At 50.7% G+C, this 26,227-nt stretch overlaps 1 gene segment (V, D, J or C); it reads right to left on the reverse strand.

The window, feature by feature from the left end:
• The window catches only part of LOC144487654 (Ig mu chain C region secreted form-like), a 68,194-nt gene extending 43,218 nt beyond the window's left edge, over nucleotides 1-24,976 (reverse strand). The window contains 4 exon segments of the C gene segment in view: nucleotides 4,496-4,816; nucleotides 15,033-15,350; nucleotides 19,999-20,379; nucleotides 24,905-24,976. Coding sequence covers nucleotides 4,496-4,816; nucleotides 15,033-15,350; nucleotides 19,999-20,379; nucleotides 24,905-24,950 — 1,066 coding nt within the window.
• Between the last annotated feature and the right edge of the window lie 1,251 nt (nucleotides 24,977-26,227).

Below are 26,227 nucleotides of genomic sequence, written 5' to 3' on the forward strand. Positions count from 1 at the left end.
CATGAGAAGACTTTGGCGGATAGGGTTAAAGAGAATCCTAAGGCGTTCTATAGGTATGTCAAGAACAGAAGGTTGGTTAGGGCAAGTTTAGGGCCAGTTATAGATGGCAGAGGGAAGTTATGTGTGGAACCGGAGGAGATTGGTGAAGCATTGAACCAATATTTCTCTTCGGTGTTCACGCAAGGGGACATGAATATAGCTGAGGAGGACACTGGGTTGCAAGGGAGTAGAATAGACAGTATTACAGTTGATAAGGAGGATGTGCAGGATATTCTGGAGGGTCTGAAAATAGATAAATCCCCTGGTCCGGATGGGATTTATCCAAGGATTCTCTGGGAGGCAAGAGAAGTGATTGCAGAGCCTCTGGCTCTGATCTTCAGGTCGTCGTTGGCCTCTGGTATAGTACCAGAAGATTGGAGGTTAGCGAATGTTGTCCCATTGTTTAAGAAGGGGAACAGAGACTTCCCCGGGAATTATAGACCGGTGAGTCTCACTTCTGTTGTCGGCAAGATGTTGGAAAAAATTATAAGGGATAGGATTTATAGTTATTTGGAGAGTAATGAATTGATAGGTGATAGTCAGCATGGTTTTGTGGCAGGTAGGTCGTGCCTTACTAACCTTATTGAGTTTTTTGAGAAAGTGACCAAGGAGGTGGATGGGGGCAAGGCAGTGGACGTGGTATATATGGATTTTAGTAAGGCGTTTGATAAGGTTCACCATGGTAGGCTTCTGCAGAAAATGCAGATGTATGGGATTGGGGGTGATCTAGGAAATTGGATCAGGAATTGGCTAGCGGATAGGAAACAGAGGGTGGTGGTTGATAGTAAATATTCATCATGGAGTGCGGTTACAAGTGGTGTACCTCAGGGATCTGTTTTGGGGCCACTGCTGTTTGTAATATTTATTAATGATCTGGATGAGGGTATAGTTGGGTGGATTAGCAAATTTGCTGATGACACCAAAGTCGGTGGTGTGGTAGACAGTGAGGAAGGGTGTCGTAGTTTGCAGGAAGACTTAGACAGGTTGCAAAGTTGGGCCGAGAGGTGGCGGATGGAGTTTAATGCGGAGAAGTGTGAGGTAATTCACTTTGGTAGGAATAACAGATGTGTTGAGTATAGGGCTAACGGGAGGACTTTGAATAGTGTGGAGGAGCAGAGGGATCTAGGTGTATGTGTGCATAGATCCCTGAAAGTTGGGAATCAAGTAGATAAGGTTGTTAAGAAGGCATATGGTGTCTTGGCGTTTATTGGTAGGGGGATTGAATTTAGGAGTCGTAGCGTTATGTTGCAACTGTACACAACTCTGGTGCGGCCGCACTTGGAGTACTGTGTGCAGTTCTGGTCCCCACATTACAGGAAGGATGTGGAGGCTTTGGAGAGGGTGCAGAGGAGGTTTACCAGGATGTTGCCTGGTATGGAGGGGAGATCCTATGAGGAGAGGCTGAGGGATTTGGGATTGTTTTCGCTGGAAAGGCGGCGGCTAAGAGGGGATCTTATTGAAACATATAAGATGATTAGAGGTTTAGATAGGGTGGATAGTGATAGCCTTTTTCCTCTGATGGAGAAATCCAGCACGAGGGGGCATGGCTTTAAATTGAGGGGGGGTAGTTATAGAACCGATGTCAGGGGTAGGTTCTTTACCCAGAGGGTGGTGAGGGATTGGAATGCCCTGCCAGCATCAGTAGTAAATGCGCCTAGTTTGGGGGCGTTTAAGAGATCCGTAGATAGGTTCATGGACGAAAAGAAATTGGTTTAGGTTGGAGGGTCACAGTTTTTTTTTAACTGGTCGGTGCAACATCGTGGGCCGAAGGGCCTGTTCTGCGCTGTTATGTTCTATGTTCTATGTTCTATGTACCTGTCCTGGGAGTGTTTGATGGGGACAGTGTAGAGGGAGCTTTACTCTCTATCTAACCCCGTGCTGTACCTGTCCTGGGAGTGTTTGATGGGGACAGTGTGGAGGGAGCTTTACTCTCTATCTAACCCCGTGCTGTACCTGTCCTGGGAGTGTTTGATGGGGACAGTGTAGAGGGAGCTTTACTCTGTATCTAACCCGTGCTGTAGCTTTCCTGGGAGTGTTTGATGGGGACAGTGTAGAGGGAGCTTTACTCTGTATCTAACCCGTGCTGTAGCTTTCCTGGGAGTGTTTGATGGGGACAGGTTAGAGGGAGCTTTACTCTGTATCTAACCCCGTGATGTACCTGTCCTGGGAGTGTTTGATGGGGACAGTGTAGAGGGAGCTTTACTCTCCATCTAACCCCGTGCTGTACCTGTCCTGGGAGTGTTTGATGGGGACAGTGTGGAGGGAGCTTTACTCTCTATCTAACCCCGTGCTGTACCTGTCCTGGGAGTGTTTGATGGGGACAGTGTAGAGGGAGCTTTACTCTGTATCTAACCCGTGCTGTAGCTTTCCTGGGAGTGTTTGATGGGGACAGTGTAGAGGGAGCTTTACTCTGTATCTAACCCCGTGCTGTACCTGTCCTGGGAGTGTTTGATGGGGGGGACAGTGTTGAGGGAGCTTTACTCTGTATCTAACCCCGTGCTGTACCTGTCCTGGGAGTGTTTGATGGGGACAGTGTAAAGGGAGCTTTACTCTGTATCTAACCCCGTGCTGTACCTGTCCTGGGAGTGTTTGATGGGGACAGTGTAGAGGGAGCTTTACTCTGTATCTAACCCCGTGCTGTAGCTTTCCTGGGAGTGTTTGATGGGGACAGGTTAGAGGGAGCTTTACTCTGTATCTAACCCCGTGATGTACCTGTCCTGGGAGTGTTTGATGGGGACTGTGTGGAGGGAGCTTTACTCTGTATCTAACCCCGTGCTGTACCTGTCCTGGGAGTGTTTGATGGGGGACAGTGTAGAGGGAGCTTTACTCTCTATCTAACCCCGTGCTGTACCTGTCCTGGGAGTGTTTGATGGGGACAGTGTAGAGGGAGCTTTACTCTGTATCTAACCCGTGCTGTAGCTTTCCTGGGAGTGTTTGATGGGGACAGTGTAGAGGGAGCTTTACTCTGTATCTAACCCCGTGCTGTACCTGTCCTGGGAGTGTTTGATGGGGGACAGTGTAGAGGGAGCTTTACTCTGTATCTAACCCCGTGCTGTACCTGTCCTGGGAGTGTTTGATGGGGGACAGTGTAGAGGGAGCTTTACTCTGTATCTAGCCCCGTGCTGTACCTGTCCTGGGAGTGTTTGATGGGGACAGTGTAAAGGGAGCTTTACTCTGTATCTAACCCCGTGCTGTACCTGTCCTGGGAGTGTTTGGTGGGGGACAGTGTAGAGGGAGCTTTACTCTGTATCTAACCCCGTGCTGTACCTGTCCTGGGAGTGTTTGATGGGGACAGTGTAGAGGGAGCTTTACTCTGTATCTAACCCCGTGCTGTACCTGTCCTGGGAGTGTTTGATGGGGACAGTGTAGAGGGAGCTTTACTCTGTATCTAACCCCGTGCTGTACCTGTCCTGGGAGTGTTTGATGGGGGACAGTGTAGAGGGAGCTTTACTCTGTATCTAACCCCGTGCTGTACCTGTCCTGGGAGTGTTTGGTGGGGGACAGTGTAGAGGGAGCTTTACTCTGTATCTAACCCCGTGCTGTACCTGTCCTGGGAGTGTTTGATGGGGACAGTGTAGAGGGAGCTTTACTCTGTATCTAACCCCGTGCTGTACCTGTCCTGGGAGTGTTTGATGGGGACAGTGTAGAGGGAGCTTTACTCTGTATCTAACCCCGTGCTGTACCTGTCCTGGGAGTGTTTGATGGGGGACAGTGTAGAGGGAGCTTTACTCTGTATCTAACCCCGTGCTGTACCTGTCCTGAGAGTGTTTGATGGGGGACAGTGTAGAGGGAGCTTTACTCTGTATCTAACCCCGTGCTGTACCTGTCCTGGGAGTGTTTGATGGGGACAGTGTAGAGGGAGCTTTACTCTGTATCTAACCCCGTGCTGTACCTGTCCTGGGAGTGTTTGATGGGGGACAGTGTAGAGGGAGCTTTACTCTGTATCTAACCCCGTGCTGTACCTGTCCTGGGAGTGTTTGGTGGGGGACAGTGTAGAGGGAGCTTTACTCTGTATCTACCCCCGTGCTGTACCTGTCCTGGGAGTGTTTGATGGGGGGACAGTGTAGAGGGAGCTTTACTCTGTATCTAACCCCGTGCTGTACCTGTCCTGGGTGTGTTTGATGGGGGACAGTGTAGAGGGAGCTTTACTCTGTGTCTAACCCCGTGCTGTACCTGTCCTGGGAGTGTTTGATGGGGACAGTGTAGAGGGAGCTTTACTCTGTATCTAACCCCGTGCTGTACCTGTCCTGAGAGTGTTTGATGGGGGACAGTGTAGAGGGAGCTTTACTCTGTATCTAACCCCGTGCTGTACCTGTCCTGGGAGTGTTTGATGGGGGACAGTGTAGAGGGAGCTTTCCTCTGTATCTAACCCCGTGCTGAGAGTGTTTGACGGGGGGGCGGGGGACAGTGCTGGGACAGGTTTACTCTGTAATTAAGAAGTTGTGGGACATCTCACCATCGTGCTTGCTGATACTGCGTGTGATTGGTGTTGAGATTGAGAGGTGCTTGATGAGACAGGTGAAGTTGGAGCCTGCCTCCCATTCTGCGGTGGGCATCTTCAGGGTGCTGTTCAAGGTGTAGGTCCCATCTCCGATCTCCCTCACCTCTCCGGACTCCCATATGAAACTCGTCTCTTTCCCATTCACCAGCCAATCGAAACGGATGTTCCTGGGGTGAAAGCCAATGGCCTGGCAGGTTATGGTTGCTGTGCCTTTGCTGTCCATTTCTTCATAGCTTGGGGGGAGGATGTTGACTTCAGGCGGAGTGGGATAGCGAGCTACAGGATTCAGCAGAAACAGAGGGGATATTATCCAGCACTGATTAATATTCTCCAGTAACCGCGGGATAAACATTCCCCATTTCCCCCAAATCCGAATCGCTTGCTGCACCTGCACACTATCCTGCCCACAACCCCCTTCGACTATCCACCGCCCCGAAAAGCCCACAACTCCCATCGAATTTCCACTGCCCCAAAATCCCCACCACCCCCCCGTCAAATACCCACCCCCCCCCTAAATCCCCACCCCCCCCTCAAATACCCACCCCCCAAATCTCCACCCCCCTCAAATACCCGCCACCCCTAAATCCCCACCCCCCTCAAATACCCACCACCCCCTAAATCCCCACCCCCCTCAAATACCCGCCACCCCTAAATCCCCACCCCCCTCAAATACCCACCACCCCCTAAATCCCCACCACCCCCCCCTCAAATACCCACCCCCCTAAATCCCCACCCCCCCCTCAAATACCCACCCCCCCTAAATCCCCACCCCCCTCAAATACCCACCCCCCTAAATCCCCACCACCCCCCCGTCAAATACCCACCCCCCTAAATCCCCACCCCCCCCCTCAAATACCCACCCCCCTAAATCCCCACCCCCCTCAAATACCCACCACCCCCTAAATCCCCACCACCCCCCCTCAAATACCCACCCCCCTAAATCCCCACCCCCCCACCAAATACCCACCGCCCTAAATCCCCACCACCCCCCCCTCAAATACCCACCCCCCTAAATCCCCACCCCCCCCACCAAATATCCACCGCCCCTAAATCCCCACCCCCCCCCCAAATACCCACCGCCCCTAAATCCCCACCACCCCCCCTCAAATACCCACTCCCCTAAATCCCCACCCCCCTCAAATACCCACCCCCCCTAAATCCCCACTGCCCCCCCTCAAATACCCACTCCCCTAAATCCCCACCCCCCCTCAAATACCCACCCCCCTAAATCCCCACTCCCCCACCCTCAAATATCTACTGACCCTAAAAGCTCGCTATTCCCTCAAATATCACAAGAACATAAGAACCAGGAGCAGGAGTGAGCCATCTGGCCCCTCGAGCCTGCTCCGCCATTCAATAAGATAATGGCTGATCTTTTCGTGGACTCAGCTCCACTTACCCGCCCGCTCACCATAACCCTTAATTCCTTTACCGTTCAACAATCTATCCATCCTTGCCTTAAAAACATTCAATGAGGGAGCCTCAACTGGGCAGGGAATTCCACAGATTCACAACCCTTTGTGTGAAGAAGCTCCTCCTCAACTCAGTCCTAAATTTGCTCTCCCTTATTTTGAGGCCATGCCCCCTAGTTCTCGTTTCACCCGCCAGTGGAAACAACTTCCCTGCTTCTATCTTATCTATTCCCTTCATAATCTTATATGTTATAGGCCTAGAGGTAGGGATATGATCAGCGCAACTTGTGGGCCGAAGGGCCTGTTTGTGCTGTGGCTTTCTATGTTCTATGTTTCTATAAGATCTCCCCTCATTCTTCTGAATTCCAATGAGTATAGCCCCAGTCTACTCAGTCTCTCCTCATAAGCCAACCCTCTCAACTCCGGAATCAATCGAGTGAATCTCCTCTGCACCCCCTCCAGTGCCAACATATCAACTGCCCCTAAAAGCCCACTGCCCCCTCAAATATTCACTGGGGGTGTAGAGGAGGTTCACTCGGTTGATTCCGGAGTTGAGAGGGTTGGCTTATGAGGAGAGACTGAGTAGACTGGGGCTATACTGATTGGAATTCAGAAGAATGAGGGGAGATCTTATAGAAACATGTAAGATTATGAAGGGAATAGATAAGATAGAAGCAGGGAGGTTGTTTCCACTGGCGGGTGAAACTAGAACTAGGGGACATGGCCTCAAAATAAGGGGAAGCAGATTTCGGACTTAGTTGAGGAGGAACTTCTTCACACAAAGGGTTGTGAATCTGTGGAATTCCCTGCCCAGTTGAGGTTCCCTCAATGAATGTTTTTAAGGCAAGGATGGATAGATTTTTGAACAGTAAAGGAATTAAGGGTTATGGTGAGCGGGCGGGTAAGTGGAGCTGCGTCCACGAAAAGATCAGCCATGATCTTATTGAATGGCGGAGCAGGCTCGAGGGGCCAGATGGCTCACTCCTGCTCCTAGTTCTTATGTTCTTTTGTAATCTACGCCTCGATTGATAAAGGCAAGTGTCGCATTTGCCTTTTTCACCACCCTAGTGACATGACCTTCCGCTTTCAGAGATCTGTGGACAAACACGCTTCCTCATGTCCTACCATTCACTGAGTACTTCCTTGTCAGGTTTCCCTACTTCTGCTCCTAATTCTTATGTTCCTATGTTGCTATTCTCAGATACTAATCTGCCAAATCCTCGATCATCCCAAAAGCCTCACCAGAAAAATATTCCTGCTCCTCCAAAGAACCCTGAGCCACAATATCCCTCCTCCCAAACCCACACTCCTGCAACACGGCTCCCCATATTCCTTCCCCCGCAACATAGAACATAGAACAGTACAGCACAGAACAGGCCCTTCGGCCCACGATGTTGTGCCAAGCTTTATCTGAAACCAAGATCAAGCTATCCCACTCCCTATCATCCTGGTGTGCTCCATGTGCCTATCCAGTAACCGCTTGAAAGTTCCTAAAGTGCCTGACTCCACTATCACTGCAGGCAGTCCATTCCACACCCCAACCACTCTCTGCGTAAAGAACCTACCTCTGATATCCTTCCTATATCTCCCACCATGAACCTTATAGTTATGCCCCCTAGTAACAGCTACATCCACCCGAGGAACTGGTCTTTGAACGTTCACTCTATCTATCCCCTTCATCATTTTGTAAACCTCAATTAAGTCTCCCCTCAGCCTCCTCCGCTCTAGAGAGAACAGCCCTAGCTCCCTCAACCATTCCTCATAAGACCTACCCTCCAAACCAGGCAGCATCCTGGTAAATCTCCTCTGCACTCTTTCCAGCGCTTCCACATCCTTCTTATAGTGAGGTGACCAGAACTGCACACAATATTCCAAATGTGGTCTCACCAAGGTCCTGTACAGTTGCAGCATAACCCCACAGCTCTTAAACTCCAACCCCCTGTTAATAAAAGCTAACACACTGTAGGCCTTCTTCACAGCTCTATCCACTTGAGTGGCAACCTTTAGAGATCTGTGGATATGGACCCCAAGATCTCTCTGTTCCTCCACAGTCTTCAGAACCCTACCTTTGACCCTGTAATCCACATTTAAATTAGTCCTACCAAAATGAATCACCTCGCACTTACCAGGGTTAAACTCCATCTGCCATTTTTCAGCCCAGCTTTGCATCCTATCTATGTCTCTTTGCAGCCTACAACAGCCCTCCACCTCATCCACTACTCCACCAATCTTGGTGTCATCAGCAAATTTACTGATCCACCCTTCAGCCCCCTCCTCTAAGTCATTAATAAAACTCACAAGAAGCAGAGGACCCAGCACTGATCCCTGTGGTACACCGCTGGTAACTGATCTCCAGTCTAAAAATTTTCCATCCACCACCAGCCTCTGTCTTCGATCAGACAGCCAGTTACTTATCCAATCGGCCAACTTTCCCTCTGCCCCACACCTCCTCACTTTCTTCATGAGCCGACCATGGGGGACCTTATCAAACACCTTACTAAAATCCATGTATAACATTCCCATTCCCTCAATTCCCCACGCCCCCACATCCTCCTGCACAATAAACTGTTGTGGAGTTTGTCAATATATAAAAAATGTTTATAAAGAACTGTAAAAAAAAAACATTAACATAGAAACGTAGAAGATAGGAGCTGGAGGAGGCCATTCGGCCCTTCGAGCCTGCTCCCCCATTCATCACCACCATGGCTGATCATCCAACTCAATCGCCTAATCCTGCTTTCTCCCCATAACCTCTGATCCCGTTCGCCCCAAGTGCTCGATCCAGCTGCCTCTTAATATATTCAATGTTTTGGGAGCGTGCCAGGGAATAACCATCACCAATAAGAGACACTCCAACCACCACCTAAAAGTGTCCAGAGGGGCAATGTTTTCACACAGAGGGTGGTGAGTGTCTGGAACGAGCTGCCAGAGGCAGTTATAGAGGCGGGTACAATTTTGTCTTTTAGAAAGCGTTTAGATAGTTACATGGGTAAGATGGGTATAGAGGGATATGGACCAAACGGGGGCAATTGGGACTAGGTTAGGGGTTTAAAAAAAAAGGGCGGCATGGACAAGTTGGGCCGAAGGGCCTGTTTCCGTGCTGTAAACCTCTATGACTCGATGACTCGATGACACCCTTTAACATTCCATGGTGTTCCCATCATTGAATCCCCCACTGTCAACATCCTTGGGGTTATCATTGACCAGAAACTCAACTGGACTCACCACATAAACACAGTGGCTACAAGAGCGGGTCAGAGGCTAGGAATACTGCGGCGAGTAACTCACCTCCTGACTCCCCAAAGCCTGTCCACCATCAACAAGGCACAAGGCAGGAGTGTGATGGAATACTCTCCACTCGCCTGGATGGGTGCAGCTCCCAACAACACTCGAGAAGCTCAACACCATCCAGGACAAAGCAGCCCCCTTGATTGGCACTATATCTACAAACATCCAGTCCCTCCACCACCCACGCTCAGTAGCAGCAGTGTGTACCATCTACAAGATGCACTGCGGCAACTCACCAAAGATCCTTAGACAGCACCTTCCAAACCCACGATCACTTCCATCTGGAAGGACAAGGCCAGCAGATACATGGGAACACCACCACCTGCAAGTTCCCCTCCAAACCACTCACCATCCTGACTTGGAAATATATCGGCTGTTCCTTCGCAGTCGCTGGGTCAAAATCCTGGAATTCCCTCCTCCCCAAACCACAGAACATGGACTGCAGCGATTCAAGAAGGCAGCTCACCCCCACCTTCTCAAGGGGCAACTAGGGATGGGCAATAAATGCTGACCAGCCAGCAACGCCCATGTCCCACGAATGAATAAAAAAAACCCTACTTCCTGTGGTAATGAATTCCACAGACTCACCGCTCTCTGGGTGAAGAAATGTTTCCTCACCTCCATCCTAAATGGTCTACCCCGAATCCTCAGACTGTGATCCCCTGGTTCTGGACTCCCCCCAACATCGGGAACATCCTCCCTGTATCTACCCTGTCTCGTCCCGTTACCAAACCCCGCCCCCAATCCCCAAACCCCGCCCCCAATCCTCAAACCCCGCCCCCAACCCCAAACCCCGCCCCAATCCCCAAACCCCGCCCCCAATCCCCAAACCCCGCCCCCAATCCCCAAACTCCGCCCCCAACCCCAAACACCGCCCCAATCCCAAACCCTGGCCCCAATCCCCAAACCCCGCCCCAATCCCCAAACCCTGCCCCCAATCCCCAAACCCCGCCCCCAATCCCCAAACCCCACCCCCAATCCCCAAACCCCACCCCCAATCCCCAAACCCTGCCCCAATCCCCAAACCCCGCCCCAATCCCCAAACCCCGCCCCCAATCCCCAAACCCCGCCCCCAATCCCAAACCCCGCCCCTAATCCCCAACCCCGCCCCCAATCCCCAAACCCCGCCCCCAATCCCCAACCCCGCCCCCAATCCCCAAACCCCGCCCCCAATCCCCAAACCCCGCCCCAATCCCCAAACCCCACCCCCAATCCCCAAACCCCGCCCCCAATCCCAAACCCCACCCCCAATCCCCAAACCCTGCCCCCAATCCCCAAACCCCACCCCCAATCCCAAACCCCGCCCCCAATCCCCTGGTTCTGGACTCCCCCCACCATCGGGAACATCCTCCCTGCATCTACCCTGTCTAGTCCCGTTACCAAACCCCGCCCCAATCCCCAAACCCCGCCCCCAATCCCCAAACCTCGCCCCCAATCCCCAAACCCCGCCCCCAATCCCCTGGTTCTGGACTCCCCCCACCATCGGGAACATCCTCCCTGCATCTACCCTGTCCAGTCCCGTTACCAAACCCCGCCCCCAATCCCCAAACCCCGCCCCCAATCTCCAAACCCCGCCCCCAATCCCCAAACCCCGCCCCCAATCCCCTGGTTCTGGACTCCCCCCACCATCGGGAACATCCTCCCCGCATCTACCCTGTCCAGTCCTGTTAGAATTTGATAAGTCTCTGTGAGATTCCCCCCTCATTCGTCTGAACTCCAGTGAAAACAATCCTAACGTGGTCAATCTCTCCTCGTACATCAGTCCCACCGTCCCCGGGATCAGCCTGGGAAACCTTCGCTGCAACTCCCTCGAGAGCAAGAACATCCTTCCTCAGGAAAGGAGACCAAAACTGCACACAATACTCTGGGTGTGGCCTCACCAAGGCCCTGTATAATCGCAACAACACATCCCTGTACTGGAAACCTCTCGCAATGAAGGCCAACATACCATTCGCCTTCTTTACCGCCTGCTGCCCCTGCATGCTTACCCTCAGTGACTGGTGCACAAGGACACCCAGGTCCCTCTGCACACTCCCCTCTCCCAATTTGCAGCCACTCAGGTAGTAATCCGCTGCCTTGTTTTTGCTTCCAAAGTGAATAACCTCACACTTATCCAAATTATACTGCATCTGCCACTGATTTTCCCACTCACCCAACCTGTCCAGATCATGCTGAAGGATCTCTGCATCCGCGTCACAGTTCACCCTCCCACCCAACTTTGTATTATCTGCAAACTTTGAGATGTGACATTCTGTTGCCTCATCCAAATCATTAATATATATTGTGAATAGCTGGGGTCCCAGCACCAATCCCTGTGGCACCCCACTAGTTACTGCCTGTCAATTTGAAAAGCACCCATTAATTCCTACTCCTTGTTTCCTCTCTGCCAACCAGTTTTCTTTCCATCTCAATACACTATTATATTATTACAGAATATATTACAATATTATATTGTATAATAATATGGGTATAGAGGGATATGGGGCAAACGCGGGCAATTGGGATTAGCTTAGGGGTTTTTAAAAAAAAGGGCGGCATGGACAAGTTGGACCGAAGGGCCTGTTTCCATGCTGTAAACCTCTATGACTCTATAATCTATCCTGTTATAGAAAGGATATTATTAAACTAGAAAGAGTGCAGAAGAGATTTACTAGGATGCTCCCGGGACTTGATGGTTTGAGTTATAAGGAGAGGCTGGATAGACTGGGACTTTTTTCTCTGGAGCGTCGGAGGCTGAGGGGTGACCTTAGAAATCATAGAATCATAGAAACCCTACAGTGCAGAAGGAGGCCATTCGGCCCATCGAGTCTGCACCGACCACAATCCCACCAGGCCCTACCCCCACATATTTACCCGCTAATCCCTCTAACCTACGCATCTCAGGGGCAATTTTAACCTGGCCAATCAACCTAACCCGCACATCTTTGGACTGTGGGAGGAAACCGGAGCACCCGGAGGAAACCCACGCAAACACGAGGAGAATGTGCAAACTCCACACAGACCTTCAGCTAGTTATTTATAGACCTTATAGAGGTCTATAAAATAATGAGGGGGCACAGATCAGCTAGATCGTCAATGTCTTTTCCCAAAGGTAGGGGAGTCTAAAACTAGAGGGCATAGGTTTAAGGTGAGAGGGGAGAGATACAAAAGGGTCCAGAGGGGCAATTTTGTTCACACAGAGGGTGGTGAGTGTCTGGAACGAGCTACCAGAGGCAGTAGTAGAGGCGGGTACAATTTTGTCTTTTAAAAAGTGTTTAGACAGTTACATGGGTACGATGGGTACAGAGGGATATGGGGCAAACGCGGGCAATTGGGACGAGCTGAGGGTTTGAAAAAAAGGGCAGCATGGACAAGTTGGGCCGAAGGGCCTGTTTCCATGCTGTAAACCCTCTATGACTCGATGACTTCCCCCAATCTGATAGTGTTGTCAGCATCAAGCCAATCGTGGTGTAATAAAACTGTGAGGTCATGGCAGCTATAAAAGGACAGAGTAAGAGCCCATCAGAGGAACATCTTGAGAACATCCCCAGAGGCCAGGGCAGCCAGTCGAAAGCCAGCATTCACCTCCAGAGCAGCTCTCCACCCCCTGCCAGTTTAAATATCCCTTCAGAGGATTATCCAGCTCTCTGGCAGGAGGATACTGAGTCACGTTGCAGATTTGTGGAACCTTAGTTAGGCCGCACTTGGAATACAGTGTTCAATTCTGGTCGCCACACTACCAGAAGGATGTGGAGGCTTTGGAGAGGGTACAAGAAAAGATTTACCAGGATGTTGCCTGGTATGGAGGGCATTAGCTATGAGGAGAGGTTGGAGAAACTTGGTTTGTTCTCACTGGAGCGACGGAGGTTGAGGGGAGACCTGATAGAAGTCTACAAGATTATGAGGGGCATGGACAGAGTGGATAGTCAGAAGCTTTTTCCCCCAGGGTGGAAGAGACAATTACTAGGGGGGCACAGGTTTAAGGTGCGAGGGGGCAAGGTTTAAAGGAGATGTACGAGGCAGATTTTTTACACAGAGGGTGGTGGGTGCCTGGAACTCGCTGCCGGGGGAGGGAGTGGAAGCGGATACGGTAGTGAGTTTTAAGGGGCGTCTTGACAAATCCATGAATAGGATGGGAATAGAGGGATACGGTCCCCGGAAGGGTAGGGGGTTTTAGTTCAGTCGGGGGCAGCATGGTCGGTGCAGGCTTGGAGGGGCCGAAGGGCCTGTTCCTGTGCTGGAATTTTCTTTGTTCTGAAGGGCCTTACAGACAGCGGACAACTACACAAGAACTCCTAAAGCTTCCGAATTCCATCAAGCCTGGTTGTATAAATTTTTTTGAAGTAAAGTTTAAAGACTATTAATTAGTCACAAGTTAAGCTGACATTAACACTGCAATGAAGTTACTGTGAAAGCCCCTAGTCGCCACACTCCGGCGCCTGTTCGGGTTACACTGAGGGAGAATTTCTGTGAAATATTCTGGCATTACTGTTTTGGGAATGAATATCCCTTGTATTATTCAGTCGAACTGTGCCTTAGTTAATGTGTTACTTGTTTAGTTAAACATAGAAACATAGAAAATCTACAGCACAAAACAGGCCCTTCGGCCCCACAAGTTGTGCCGAACATATCCCTACCTTCTAGGCCTACCAATAACCCTCCATCCTATTAAGTCCCATGTACTCATCCAGGAATCTCTTAAAAGACCCTATCGGGTTTGCCTCCACCACCACTGACGGCAGCCGATTCCACTCGCCCACCACCCTCTGTGTGAAACACTTACCCCTAACATCTCCCCTGTACCTACCCCCCCAGCACCTTAAACCTGTGTCCTCTCGTAGCAGCCATTTCCACCCTGGGAAAAAGCCTCTGAGAGTCCACCCGATCTATACCTCTCAACAGCTTATATACCTCTATTCGGTCTCCTCTCATCCTACGTCTCTCCAAGGAGAAAAGACCGAGCTCCCTCAGCCTATCCTCATAAGGCATGCCACTCAATCCAGGCAACATCCTTGTAAATCTCCTCTGCACCCTTTCAATCATTTCCACATCCTTCCTGTAATGAGGCGACCAGAACTGAGCACAGTACTCCAAGTGGGGTCTGACGAGGGTCTTATATAGCTGCATCATTATCCCCGGACTCCTAAACTCAATCCCTCGATTGATAAAGGCCAGCACACCATACGCCCTCTTAACCACCTCCTCCACCTGCGGGGCCGATTTTAGAGTCCTATGGACCCGGACCCCAGTTCCTGGTTAGAAACATAGAAAAACTACAGCACAAAACAGGCCCTTCGGCCCCACAAGTTGTGCCGAACATATCCCTACCTTTCAGGCCTACCTATAACCCTCCATCCTATTACGCTCCATGTACTCATCCAGGAGTCTCTTAAAAGACCCTATTGAGTTTGCCTCCACCACCACTGACGGCAGCCGATTCCACTCGCCCACCACCCTCTGTGTGAAAAACTTCCCCCTAACATTTCCCCTGTACCTACACCCCAGCACCTTAAACCTGTGTCCTCTCGTAGCAGACATTTCCACCCTGGGAAAAAGCCTCTGAGAGTCCACCCGATCTATGCCTCCTTTATATTTATATAAAATACCTTGCTAATTATTCACTTAAAGCAAGTGTCAGGCCTTTATATTAATAAACCTCTCGACGTTAATTCAGAATAGATGACAAATTCCTGAATAACTGCAGCAGATTACGAAGGGAAGTGAAGGGGATAAAACTCTTTATTGTAACCACACTTAGTCACATGGTCAATGCCCACATCCCTCTCCCTCCCACTGGCAATCCAGGCACTCACCTCTCGTCCTGATCTCTTTCACGATTGGCTGGCTCAGTTCGGAATGGGAAACCACACATTGGTACAAGTCCACTCTCGCCCAATCCTGGCTGCTGATCTCTAATTGGCTGACGGTGCTGTAACGGTCCTCGGGGTCTCTGGACAGAGGTCGCTGGCTGATTCCCGAGGACACCTCCGCGCCGTCCACGTACCAGGCGATGCTGACCCCGGGCGGGTAGAATCCAGTCAGCAGGCAGAGCAGACGGGCGGAACCCTGGTCCGAGATCTCCCCCGGGGACGGGTATTGGAGATACACCGAGGGAGGGGAGGACGGAGGCACTGTCGACAGAACGGAGAGAGGTCAAACCACGGGACAGGGTGACCCAGACCCTGAACTGACAGCCACTGACCATAGTCTGACCCTGGATCAATGTGGAAAAGTGTGAGGTTTCGCACTTTGGAAGGAGGAACGGAGGCAGAGACTATTTTCTAAATGGGGAAATGCTTCGGAAATCAGGAACACAAAGGGACTTGGGAGTCATTGTTCAAGATTCTCCTAAGGTTAACGCGTAGGTTCAGTCGGCAGTTAGGAAGGCAAATGCAATGTTAGCATTCATGTCGAGAGGGCTAGAATACAAGAGCAGGGATGGACTTCTGAGGCTGTATAAGGCTCTGGTCAGACCCCATTTGGAGAATTGTGAGCAGTTTTGGGCCCCGTATCTAAGGAAGGATGTGCTGGGCCTTGGAAAGGGTCCAGAGGAGGTTCACAAGAATGATCCCTGGAATGAAGAGCTTGTCGTATGAGGAACGGTTGAGGACTCTGGGTCTGTACTCGTTGGAGTTTAGAAGGATGAGGGGGGGGGATCTTATTGAAACTTACAGGATACTGCGAGGCCTTGGTAGAGTGGATGTGGAGAGGATGTTTCCACCAGTAGGAAAAACTAGAACCAGAGGGCACAACCTCAGGCTAAAGGGACGATCCTTTAAAACAGAGATGTGGAGGAATTTCTTCAGCCAGAGAGTGGTGAATCTGTGGAAGTCTTTGCCGCAGAAGGCTGTGGAGGCCGGGTCATTGAGTGTCTTTAAGACAGAGATAGATAGGTTCTTGATTAATAAGGGGATCAGGGGTTATGGGGAAAAGGCAGGAGAATGGGGATGAGAAAAATATCAGCCATGATTGAATGGCGGAGCAGACACGATGGGCCGAGTGGCCTCATTCTGCTCCTATGTCTTATGGTCTTATGAATCAAGAGTTCTAACTTTGTACAAGATTATGAAGAGTATAGATAGGGTGAACGGTGGGAAGCTTTTTCCCAGGTCGGAGGTGACGATCACGAGGGGTCACGGGCTCAAGGTGAGAGGGGCGAAGTATAACTCAGATATCAGAGGGATGTTTTTTTACACAGAGGGTGGTGGGGGCCTGGAATGCGCTGCCAAGTAGGGTGGTGGAGGCAGGCACGCTGACATCGTTTAAGACTTACCTGGATCGTCACATGAGCAGCCTGGGAATGGAGGGATACAAACGATTGGTCCAGTTGGACCAAGGAGCGGCACAGGCTTGGAGGGCCGAAGGGCCTGTTTCCTGTGCTGTACTGTTCTTTGTTCTTTGTTCTTTGACCTCAGTGACACTGAATAAAGCGGCCAAAGAACAAAGAACAAAGAAAATTACAGCACAGGAACAGGCCCTTCGGCCCCTCCAAGCCTGCACCGACCATGCTGCCCCGACTGAACTAAAACCCCCTACCCTTCCGGGGACCGTATCCCTCTATTCCCATCCTATTCATGTACTTGTCAAGATGCCCCTTAAAACTCACTACCGTATCCGCTTCCACTCCCTCCCCCGGCAGCGAGTTCCAGGCACCCACCACCCTCTGTGTAAAAAATCTGCCTCGTACATCTCCTTTAAACCTTGCCCCCTCGCACCTTAAACCTGTGCCCCCGAGTAATTGACTCTTCCACCCTGGGAAAAAGCTTCTGACTATCCACTCTGTCCATGCCCCTCATAATCTTGTAGACTTCTATCAGGTCGCCCCTCAACCTCCGTCGCTCCAGTGAGAACAAACCAAGTTTCTCCAACCTCTCCTCATAGCTAATTAGTTCACTCACTCGCCACAGTCTGATCCTGAATCGTGAGGTCAAACTCTGACCTCAGTGACCCTGAATCGAGAGGTTATAGAAACGTAGGAAGCCATTCGGTCTTCCAGCCTGCTCCATCATTCATTATGATCATGGCTGATCATCGAATTCAACATCCTGATCCCCCCTTTCCCCCATATCACTCGATCCCTTTAGTCCCAAGAGCGATATCTAATTTCTTCCTGAAATCACACAACGTTTTGGCCTCAAAGACTGTCTGTGGGAGTGAATTCCACACATTCGCCACCCTCTGGGTGAAGAAACTTCTCCTCACCTCTCTTTATCCTCAAACTCTGACCCCTAGGTCTGGACTGCCCCGCCATCGGGAACATTCTTCCTGAATCTACCCGGTTTAATCCTGTTAAAATTTTGTATTCCCTGACTTCAGTGACTCGGAGTCATAGAGTCATCGAGGTTCACAGCATGGAAACAGGCCCTTCGGCCCAACTTGTCCATGCCGTCCCTTTTTTAAAAAACCCCTAAGCTAGCCCCAATTGCCTGCGTTTGGCCCATATCCCTCTATACCCATCGTACCCATGTAACTATCTAAACGCTTTTTAAAAGTCAAAATTGTACCGGCCTCTACTACTGCCTCTGGCAGCTCGTTCCAGACACTCACCACCCTCTGTGTGAAAAAATTGCCCCTCTGGACCCTTTTGTATCTCTCCCCTCTCACCTTAAACCTATGCCCCCTAGTTTTAGACTCCCCTACCTTTGGGAAAAGATGTTGACTATCTAGCTGATCTGTGCCCCTCATTATTTTATAGACCTCTATAAGATCACCCCTCAGCCTCCTACGCTCCAGAGAAAAAAGTCCCAGTCTATTCAGCCTCTTCTTATAACTCAATCCATCAAGTCCCGGTAGCATCCTAGTAAATCTCTTCTGCACTCTTTCTAGTTTAGTAATATCCTTTTTATAATAGGGTAACCAGAACTGTACACAGTTCGAAAAGGTTTACCCCTCATCCTCAAACTGTGACCCCTAGTTCTGGATCTCCCACCATCGGGAACATTCTTTCTGAATCCACCCTGTCTAACCCTGTTAGAATTTTGTATTCCTTAACCTGAGTGACCCTGAATCGAGAGGTCATTCCCTGACCTCAGTGACCCTGAGTTCAGAGGGCACAGCATAGTGACGCAGTGCGTTAGCGCTGCTGCCTCACAGCATCAGGGACCTGGGTTCGATTCCCGGCTTGGGTCACTGTATGTGTGGAGTCTGCACGTTCCCCCCGTGTCTGCGTGGGTTTCCTCCGGGTGCTCCGGTTTCCTCCCACAGTCCGAAAGATGTGCGGGTTAGGTGGATTGGCCATGCTAAATTGTCCATTACTGTCCAAAGATGTGCGGGTTAGATGGATAGGCCATGCTAAATTGCCCCTTAGTGTCCAAAGATATGCAGGTTAGGTAGATTGGCCATGCTAAATTGCCCCTTAGTGTCCAAAGACGTGTAGGTTAGGTGGATTGGCCATGCTAAATTGCCCCTTAGTGTCCAAAGATGTGCAGGTTAGGTGGATTGGCCATGCTAAATTGTCCCTAATGTCCAAAGATGTGCAGGTTAGGTGGATTGGCCATGCTAAATTGTCCCTTAGTGTCCAAAGATGTGTAGGTTAGGTGGATTGGCCATGCTAAATTGTCCCTTAGTGTCCAAAGATGTGTAGGTTAGGTGGATTGGCCATGCTAAATTGTCCCTTAGTGTCCAAAGATGTGTAGGTTAGGGGGATTGGCCATGCTAAATTGTCCCTTAGTGTCCAAAGATGTGCGGGTTAGATGGATTGGCCATGCTAAATTGTCCCTTAGTGTCCAAAGGTGTGTAAGTTAGGGGATTGGCCATGCTAAATTGTCCCTTAGTGTCCAAAGATGTGTAGGTTAGGGTGGATTGGCCATGCTAAATTGTCCCTTAGTGTCCAAAGATGTGTAGGTTAGGTGGATTGGCCATGCTAAATTGTCCCTTAGTGTCCAAAGATCTGCAGATTAGGTGGATTGGCCATGCTAAATTGCCCCTTAGTGTCCAAAGATGTGTAGGTTAGGTAGATTGGCCATGCTAAATTGCCCCTTAGTGTCCAAAGACGTGTAGGTTAGGTGGATTGGCCATGCTAAATTGTCCCTTAGTGTCCAAAGATGTGTAGGTTAGGGGATTGGCCATGCTAAATTGTCCCTTAGTGTCCAAAGATGTACGGGTTAGATGGATTGGCCATGCTAAATTGTCCCTTAGTGTCCAAAGATGTGTAAGTTAGGGGATTGGCCATGCTAAATTGTCCCTTAGTGTCCAAAGATGTGTAGGTTAGGTGGATTGGCCATGCTAAATTGTCCCTTAGTGTCCAAAGATGTGTAGGTTAGGGGATTGGCCATGCTAAATTGTCCCTTAGTGTCCAAAGATGTGTAGGTTAGGGGGATTGGCCATGCTAAATTGTCCCTTAGTGTCCAAAGATGTGCGGGTTAGATGGATTGGCCATGCTAAATTGTCCCTTAGTGTCCAAAGATGTGTAAGTTAGGGGATTGGCCATGCTAAATTGTCCCTTAGTGTCCAAAGATGTGTAGGTTAGGGTGGACTGGCCATGCTAAATTGTCCCTTAGTGTCCAAAGATGTGTAGGTTAGGTGGATTGGCCATGCTAAATTGTCCCTTAGTGTCCAGAGATGTGCTGGTTAGGGTGGATTGGCCATGATAAATTGCCCCTTAGTGCCAGGGGAACTAACTGGGGTAAATAAATTGGGCTACGGTGAAAGAGGCTGGTTGGGATTGTGATCGGTGCAGACTCGATGGGCCGAATGGCCTCCTTCTGCACTGTCGGGGTTCTCGGACATCAGTGCCTCAATTGTCTACCTTCAACGCGGTGAGCCCGGATGCTGCCTTACCGGACTGGACGTTGAGGGTAGATCCACAACCACAGAAATCCGTCCTGTTGTCATGTACCTCGTTGTCAGTTAATTGACAGAAGTACCGTGTGGAATCTTGCTTGGTAGCGTTGGCAATTTGCAGGGTCATGAGCTTACGGGCAAAGTTCTTGACTGCCACGTAGCGGTGGGCGTCCTGGGTGACGTAGGTGGGGACCTCTGACTGTGGTTTCCAATGGAGAAGCTGTTTGATTACCCCAGTACCAGGTACAACGTAACCCCAGATCAAAAAGCGGTCATCCGTCTTGCGAGAGAACCGACATTCCATCGTCACCGCCTCGCCCTCCATGACATTCATTACCGTGGATGAGAATCGGAAATTCCCACCAGTGGATACGAGGCCTGGAAACAGAGAGAGAGAGAGACAGAGAGAGAGAGAGAGGGACAGAGAGAGAGACAGAGAGAGAGAGAGAGACAGAGAGAGAGAGAGAGCGGGACAGAGACAGAGAGAGAGAGAGAGGGACAGAGAGAGAGACAGAGAGAGAGACACAGAGACAGACAGAGAGAGAGACAGAGAGAGAGAGAGAGAGACAGAGAGAGAGAGAGAGAGACAGAGAGAGAGACAGAGAGAGACAGAGTGAAAGAGAGACAGAGAGAGAGAGAGAGAGAGTGACAGAGAGAGAGAGAGACAGAGAGAGAGAGAGAGAGAGACAGACAGAGAGAGAGAGTGAGAGAGACAGAGAGAGAGAGAGAGACAGAGAGAGAGACAGAGAGAGACAGAGTGAAAGAGAGACAGAGAGAGAGACAGAGAGTGACAGAGAGAGAGAGACAGAGAGAGAGTGAGAGAGAGATACAGAGAGAGAGACACAGAGAGAGAGACACAGAGAGAGAGAGACAGAGACATAGAGAGAGACACAGAGAGAGACAGAGAGAGAGACAGAGACAGAGAGAGACAGAGACAGAGAGAGACAGAGAGTGAGAGAGAGAGACAGAGAGAGAGAGAGACAGAGAGAGAGAGAGACAGAGAGAGAGAGAGACAGAGAGAGGGGGAGAGAGAGAGACGGAGAGAGAAAGAGAGAGAGAGAGAGAAAGCGAGAGAAAGAGAGAGAGACAGAGAGAGAGAGAGAGTGACAGAGAGAGACAGAGAGAGAGAAAGAGAGAGACAGAGAGAAAGAGAGAGTGAGAGAGAGAGAGAGGGACAGAGGGACAGAGAGAGACAGAGAGAGAGAGAAAGAGTGACAGAGAGAGAGAGAGAGACAGAGAGAGAGAGAGGGACAGAGGGACAGAGAGAGACACAGAGGGAGAGAGAGACAGAGAGAGAGACAGAGAGAGAGACAGAGACAGAGACAGAGAGAGAGAGACAGAGAGAGAGTGACAGAGAGAGAGAGACAGAGAGAGAGAGAGAGAGACAGAGAGAGAGAGAGAGAGACAGAGTGAAAGAGAGACAGGGAGAGAGAGAGAGGGACAGATAGAGAGAGACAGAGAGAGAGAGAGACAGAGAGAGAGAGAGACAGAGAGAGAGAGAGAGAGAGAGACAGAGTGAAAGAGAGACAGGGAGAGAGAGAGAGGGACAGAGGGACAGAGAGAGACAGAGAGCCAGAGAGAGAGAGAGACAGAGAGAGAGAGAGAGAGGGAGAAAGAGAACGAGAGAGAGAGAGAGAGACAGAGAGACAGAGAGAGAGACAGAGAGAGGGACAGAGAGAGAGACAGAGAGAGAGAGAGAGAAAGAGAATGAGAGAGAGAGACAGAGAGTGAGAGAAAGAGAGAGTGAGAGAGAGAGAGAATGGGACAGAGGGAGAGAGAAACAGAGAGACAGAGAGAGAGAGAGACAGAGAGAGTGGGACAGAGGGACAGAGAGAGAGACACAGAGAGAGAGAGAGAGAGAGACAGACAGAGAGAGAGAGAGAGACAGAGAGAGAGACAGAGAGAGAGAGAAAGAGAGAGTGAGAGAGAGAGAGAGAGAAAGCATGAATCCTCAACACAGAGTCATACACAGTCATAGAGCATGGAAACAGGCCCTTCGGCCCAACTTGTCCATGCTACTCCTTTTCTAGTCCCAATTGTCTGCGTTTGGCCCATAGGTCGGGGGGTGCGAGGGAGATTGGAGGGAGTTACAGTCACAGCTAGGGTGCAGAGAAAGATCAACTTAATGCGAGGTCGGTCCATTCAAAAGTCTGACAGCAGCAGGGAAGAAGCTGTTCTTGAGTCGGTCGGTCCGTGACCTCAGACTTTTGTATCTTTTTCCCGACGGAAGAAGGTGGAAGAGAGAATGTCCGGGGTGCATGGGGGGGGTCCTTAATTATGCCGGCTGCTTTTCCCCGAGGCAGCGGGAAGTGTAGACAGAGTCAATGGATGGGAGGCTGGGTTTGTGTGTTGGATTGGGCTACATTCACGACCCTTTTGTAGTTCCTTGCGGTCTTGGGCAGAGCAGGAGCCCCAGACCGAGCTGTGATACAACCAGAAAGAATGCTTTCTATGGGGCATCTGTAAAAGTTGGTGAGAGTCGTAGCTGACATGCCAAATTTCCTTAGTCTCCTGAGAAAGTAGAGGTGTTGGTGGGGCTTTCTTAAATATTTTTGCAATCCAGTGAACCTCCTCTGAACTCTGATCTGAACCTCCTCCAAAACTGTGCACAATACTCCAGGTGCGGCCTCACCAATGCCTTGTATAGTTGTAACAATACTTCCTCACCTATATATTCTATTCCTTTAGCTATAAATGCTAACATTCCAGTCACTTTCTTTATTATCTGCTGTACCTGCTGCTAGTTTTCTGTCACTCATGGACAAAGACACCCAGATCCCTCTGCACCGGGGCACCCCAAAGTCTCTTCCCATTTCGATAATAAGTCACCTTCCCATTTTTCCGACCAAAATGCACAACCTCGCACTTATCCACAATAAACTCCATCTAATACACCTAACTTACGCATCTTTGGACACTAAGGGGCAATTTAGCATGGCCAATCCACCTAACTTACGCATCTTTGGACACTAAGGGACAATTTAGCATGGCCAATCCACCTAACCCACACATCTTTGGACTGTGGGAGGAAACCGGAGCATCCGGAGGAAACCCACGCAGACACGGGGAGAACGTGCAGACTCCACACAGACAGTGACCCGCGCCGGGAATTGAACCCGGGTCCCTGGCGCTGTGAGGCAGCTGTGCTAACCACCGTGCCACCCGTGAATGGGGGTGAAAGTTGCCCAGTTCCACCCCAGGTTCGATACCAGACCCCCCCGACTATCGCTGCGTGCATGTATTCAGTTGAAAAAAGCAGTGTGCTAATTTTGAACCATTGGGTCACATCCCTGACTAATCTATTCCCACCCCTCGTGGCTCGCGACTGAGGTTGTTGCTTCCTGCACTCTCTCCCTTTCTGTTTCGTTTTCTGTTCGGTTTGGGGTTTGTGGTTTGTATTCCGCGGGGTGTTGCCTGAGCTCCAGCAAAGACCTGTGTGTTGGGGGGGTGGGGGGGAGTGGGGCCGTACTGCTCTCGGTGCCAGGGAGGGTGGGGTGTGGACACTGAAGGTGGACCCCGGGGGTTGCCAATCGAGTGGGCTGCGTGGTGTCTCTTCCATCGGAAGGTCAGGAGTGGGGATGTTTGCCGGTGACTGCACAATGTTCAGCACCATTCGCCACCCCTCACACACTGAAGCAGCCCCGTGTCCAAACCCAGCAAGATCTGGACAATATCCAGGCTCACGCCACACAAGCACCCAGGCAATGACTACCTCCAACAAGCCAGCAAAATCAAGCACCCCCCCCCCCTCCCCCCCCCCCCCCCCACCCCACGAACCCCGGACATTCTCTCTTCCACCTTCTTCCGTCGGGGAAAAAGATACAAAAGTCTGAGGTCACGTACCGACCGACTCAAGAACAGCTTCTTCCCTGCTGCTGTCAGACTTTTGAATGGACTTACCTCGCATTAAGTTGATCTTTCTCTACACCCTAGCTGTGACTGTAACACTACATTCTGCACCCTCTCCTTTCCTTCTCTATGAACGGTATGCTTTGTCAGTATAGCGCGCAAGAAACAATACTTTTCACTGTTTGTTAATACATCTGACAATAATAAATCAAATCAAAAGAGAGGATCTAACCATCTCCCCCTTGACATTCAATGGCATTGATCAGAACTGAATCTCCCCCGTCCCCACGATCAACATCCTGGGATTCACCATTGACCAGAACTGAATCTCCCCCGTCCCCACGATCAACATCCTGGGGGTCACCATTGACCAGAACTGGGACCCAGCCATATAAACACTGGGGCTCCCAGAGCAGGTCAGAGGCTGGGAATCCCGCAGAGAGTAACCCACCTCCTGACTCCCCAAAGCCTGTCCACCATCTACAAGGACACAAGTCAGGAGTGTGATGGAACACTCTCCACTCGCCTGGAAGAGTGAGGCTCCCAACAAGATTCGAGAAGCTCGACACCATCCAGGACAAAGCAGCTCGATCGACACGCTAACCACAAACACTCACTCCCTCCACCACCCACGCACAGCGGCAGCCGTGTGTACCCTCTACAAGATGCACCGACTCGCCAAGGCTCCTTCCGCAGCACCTTCCAAACCCACCAACTCTACCATCTGGAAGGACAAGGGTGGGGCAGCAGATACCTGGGGGACACCCACCACCTGGAGGTTCCCCCGCTCCGAGTCACTCACCATCCCCGACTTGGAAATATACCGGCCGCTCCTTCACTGTGGCTGGGGTCCCGGAACTCCCTCCCTAACAGCGCCGTGGGTGTACCTACACCACACACGGGGACTGCAGCGGCTTCAAGATGGCAGCACCTTCTCAAGTGGGGGGGGCAACGAGGGATGGGCAATGAATGCTGCGGTGGGCTAGCAGCAGGGTGGGGAGGGGATGGGCTGAATGGCCTCAGGCAATGCGGTGCCCTGGTCAGGTAAGCTTACCAGTGAGGAAGAGGAGACAGAGAGCCAGGGGTATCACAAGCTTCATGTTGCGAGGAGGTGTCCGAGGTTCCTCTGTCGGCTTGTGGGGCTGGATTTGTGAAGTTCCACCCTCACATTTCCAATCCAGATTGTGTCAGCCTCAATCCTCTTTGCTGCTGACCATTTCCTGTGTGTGGGTATGATTGACAGATCGAGGGAAATCCCTCAATGAACACACAGGCTGAGGCTGGGAATTCAGGCCCCGGTATCCTAATCTCCCCTCATTCAATTATAGACTCTACACAGTGCAGAAGGAGGCCATTCAGCCCATCGGGTTGGCGCCAACTCTCTGATAGACAACTTTCCCCAGGCCCTATCCCTGTAACCCCACTTACTTTCCCTACTAATCCCCCTGACACGAAGTGCCAACTTACAATGGCCAATCCACCTAACCTGCACATCTTTGGACACTAAGGGGCAATTTAGCATGGCCAATCCCCCTAACCTGCACATCTTTGGACACTAAGGGGCAATTGAGCATGGCCAATCCACCTAACCTACACATCTTTGGACACTAAGGGGCAATTTAGCATGGCCAATCCACCTAACCTGCACATCTTTGGACACTAAGGGGCAATTTAGCATGGCCAATCCACCTAACCTACACATCTTTGGACACTAAGGGGCAATTTAGCATGGCCAATCCACCTAACCTGCACATCTTTGGACACTAAGGGGCAATTTAGCATGGCCAATCCACCTAACCTGCACATCTTTGGACACTAAGGGGCAATTGAGCATGGCCAATCCACCTAACCTACACATCTTTGGACACTAAGGGGCAATTTAGCATGGCCAATCCACCTAACCTGCACATCTTTGGACACTAAGGGGCAATTTAGCATGGCCAATCCACCTAACCTGCACATCTTTGGACACTAAGGGGCAATTTAGCATGGCCAATCCACCTAACCTGCACATCTTTGGACACTAAGGGGCAATTGAGCATGGCCAATCCACCTAACCTGCACATCTTTGGAGACTAAGGGGCAATTTAGCATGGCCAATCCCCCTAACCCGCACATCTTTGGACACTAAGGGGCAATCTTCACAGCCAATCCACCTAACCCGCACATCTTTGGACACTAGGGGGAAATTTACATGGCCAGTGCACCTAACCGGCATGCCTTTCGGACTGTGGGAGGAAACCGGAGCACCCGGAGGAAACCCATGCAGACATGGGGAGAATGTGCAGACTCCGCACAGACAGTGGCCAAAGCTGGGAATCAAACCCGGATCCCTGGCACTGTGAGGCAGCAGTGCTAACCCATTGTACCACTGCAT

The sequence above is a fragment of the Mustelus asterias genome, unplaced genomic scaffold (assembly GCF_964213995.1).
Source record: "Mustelus asterias unplaced genomic scaffold, sMusAst1.hap1.1 HAP1_SCAFFOLD_951, whole genome shotgun sequence".
Lineage (NCBI taxonomy): Eukaryota > Metazoa > Chordata > Chondrichthyes > Carcharhiniformes > Triakidae > Mustelus > Mustelus asterias.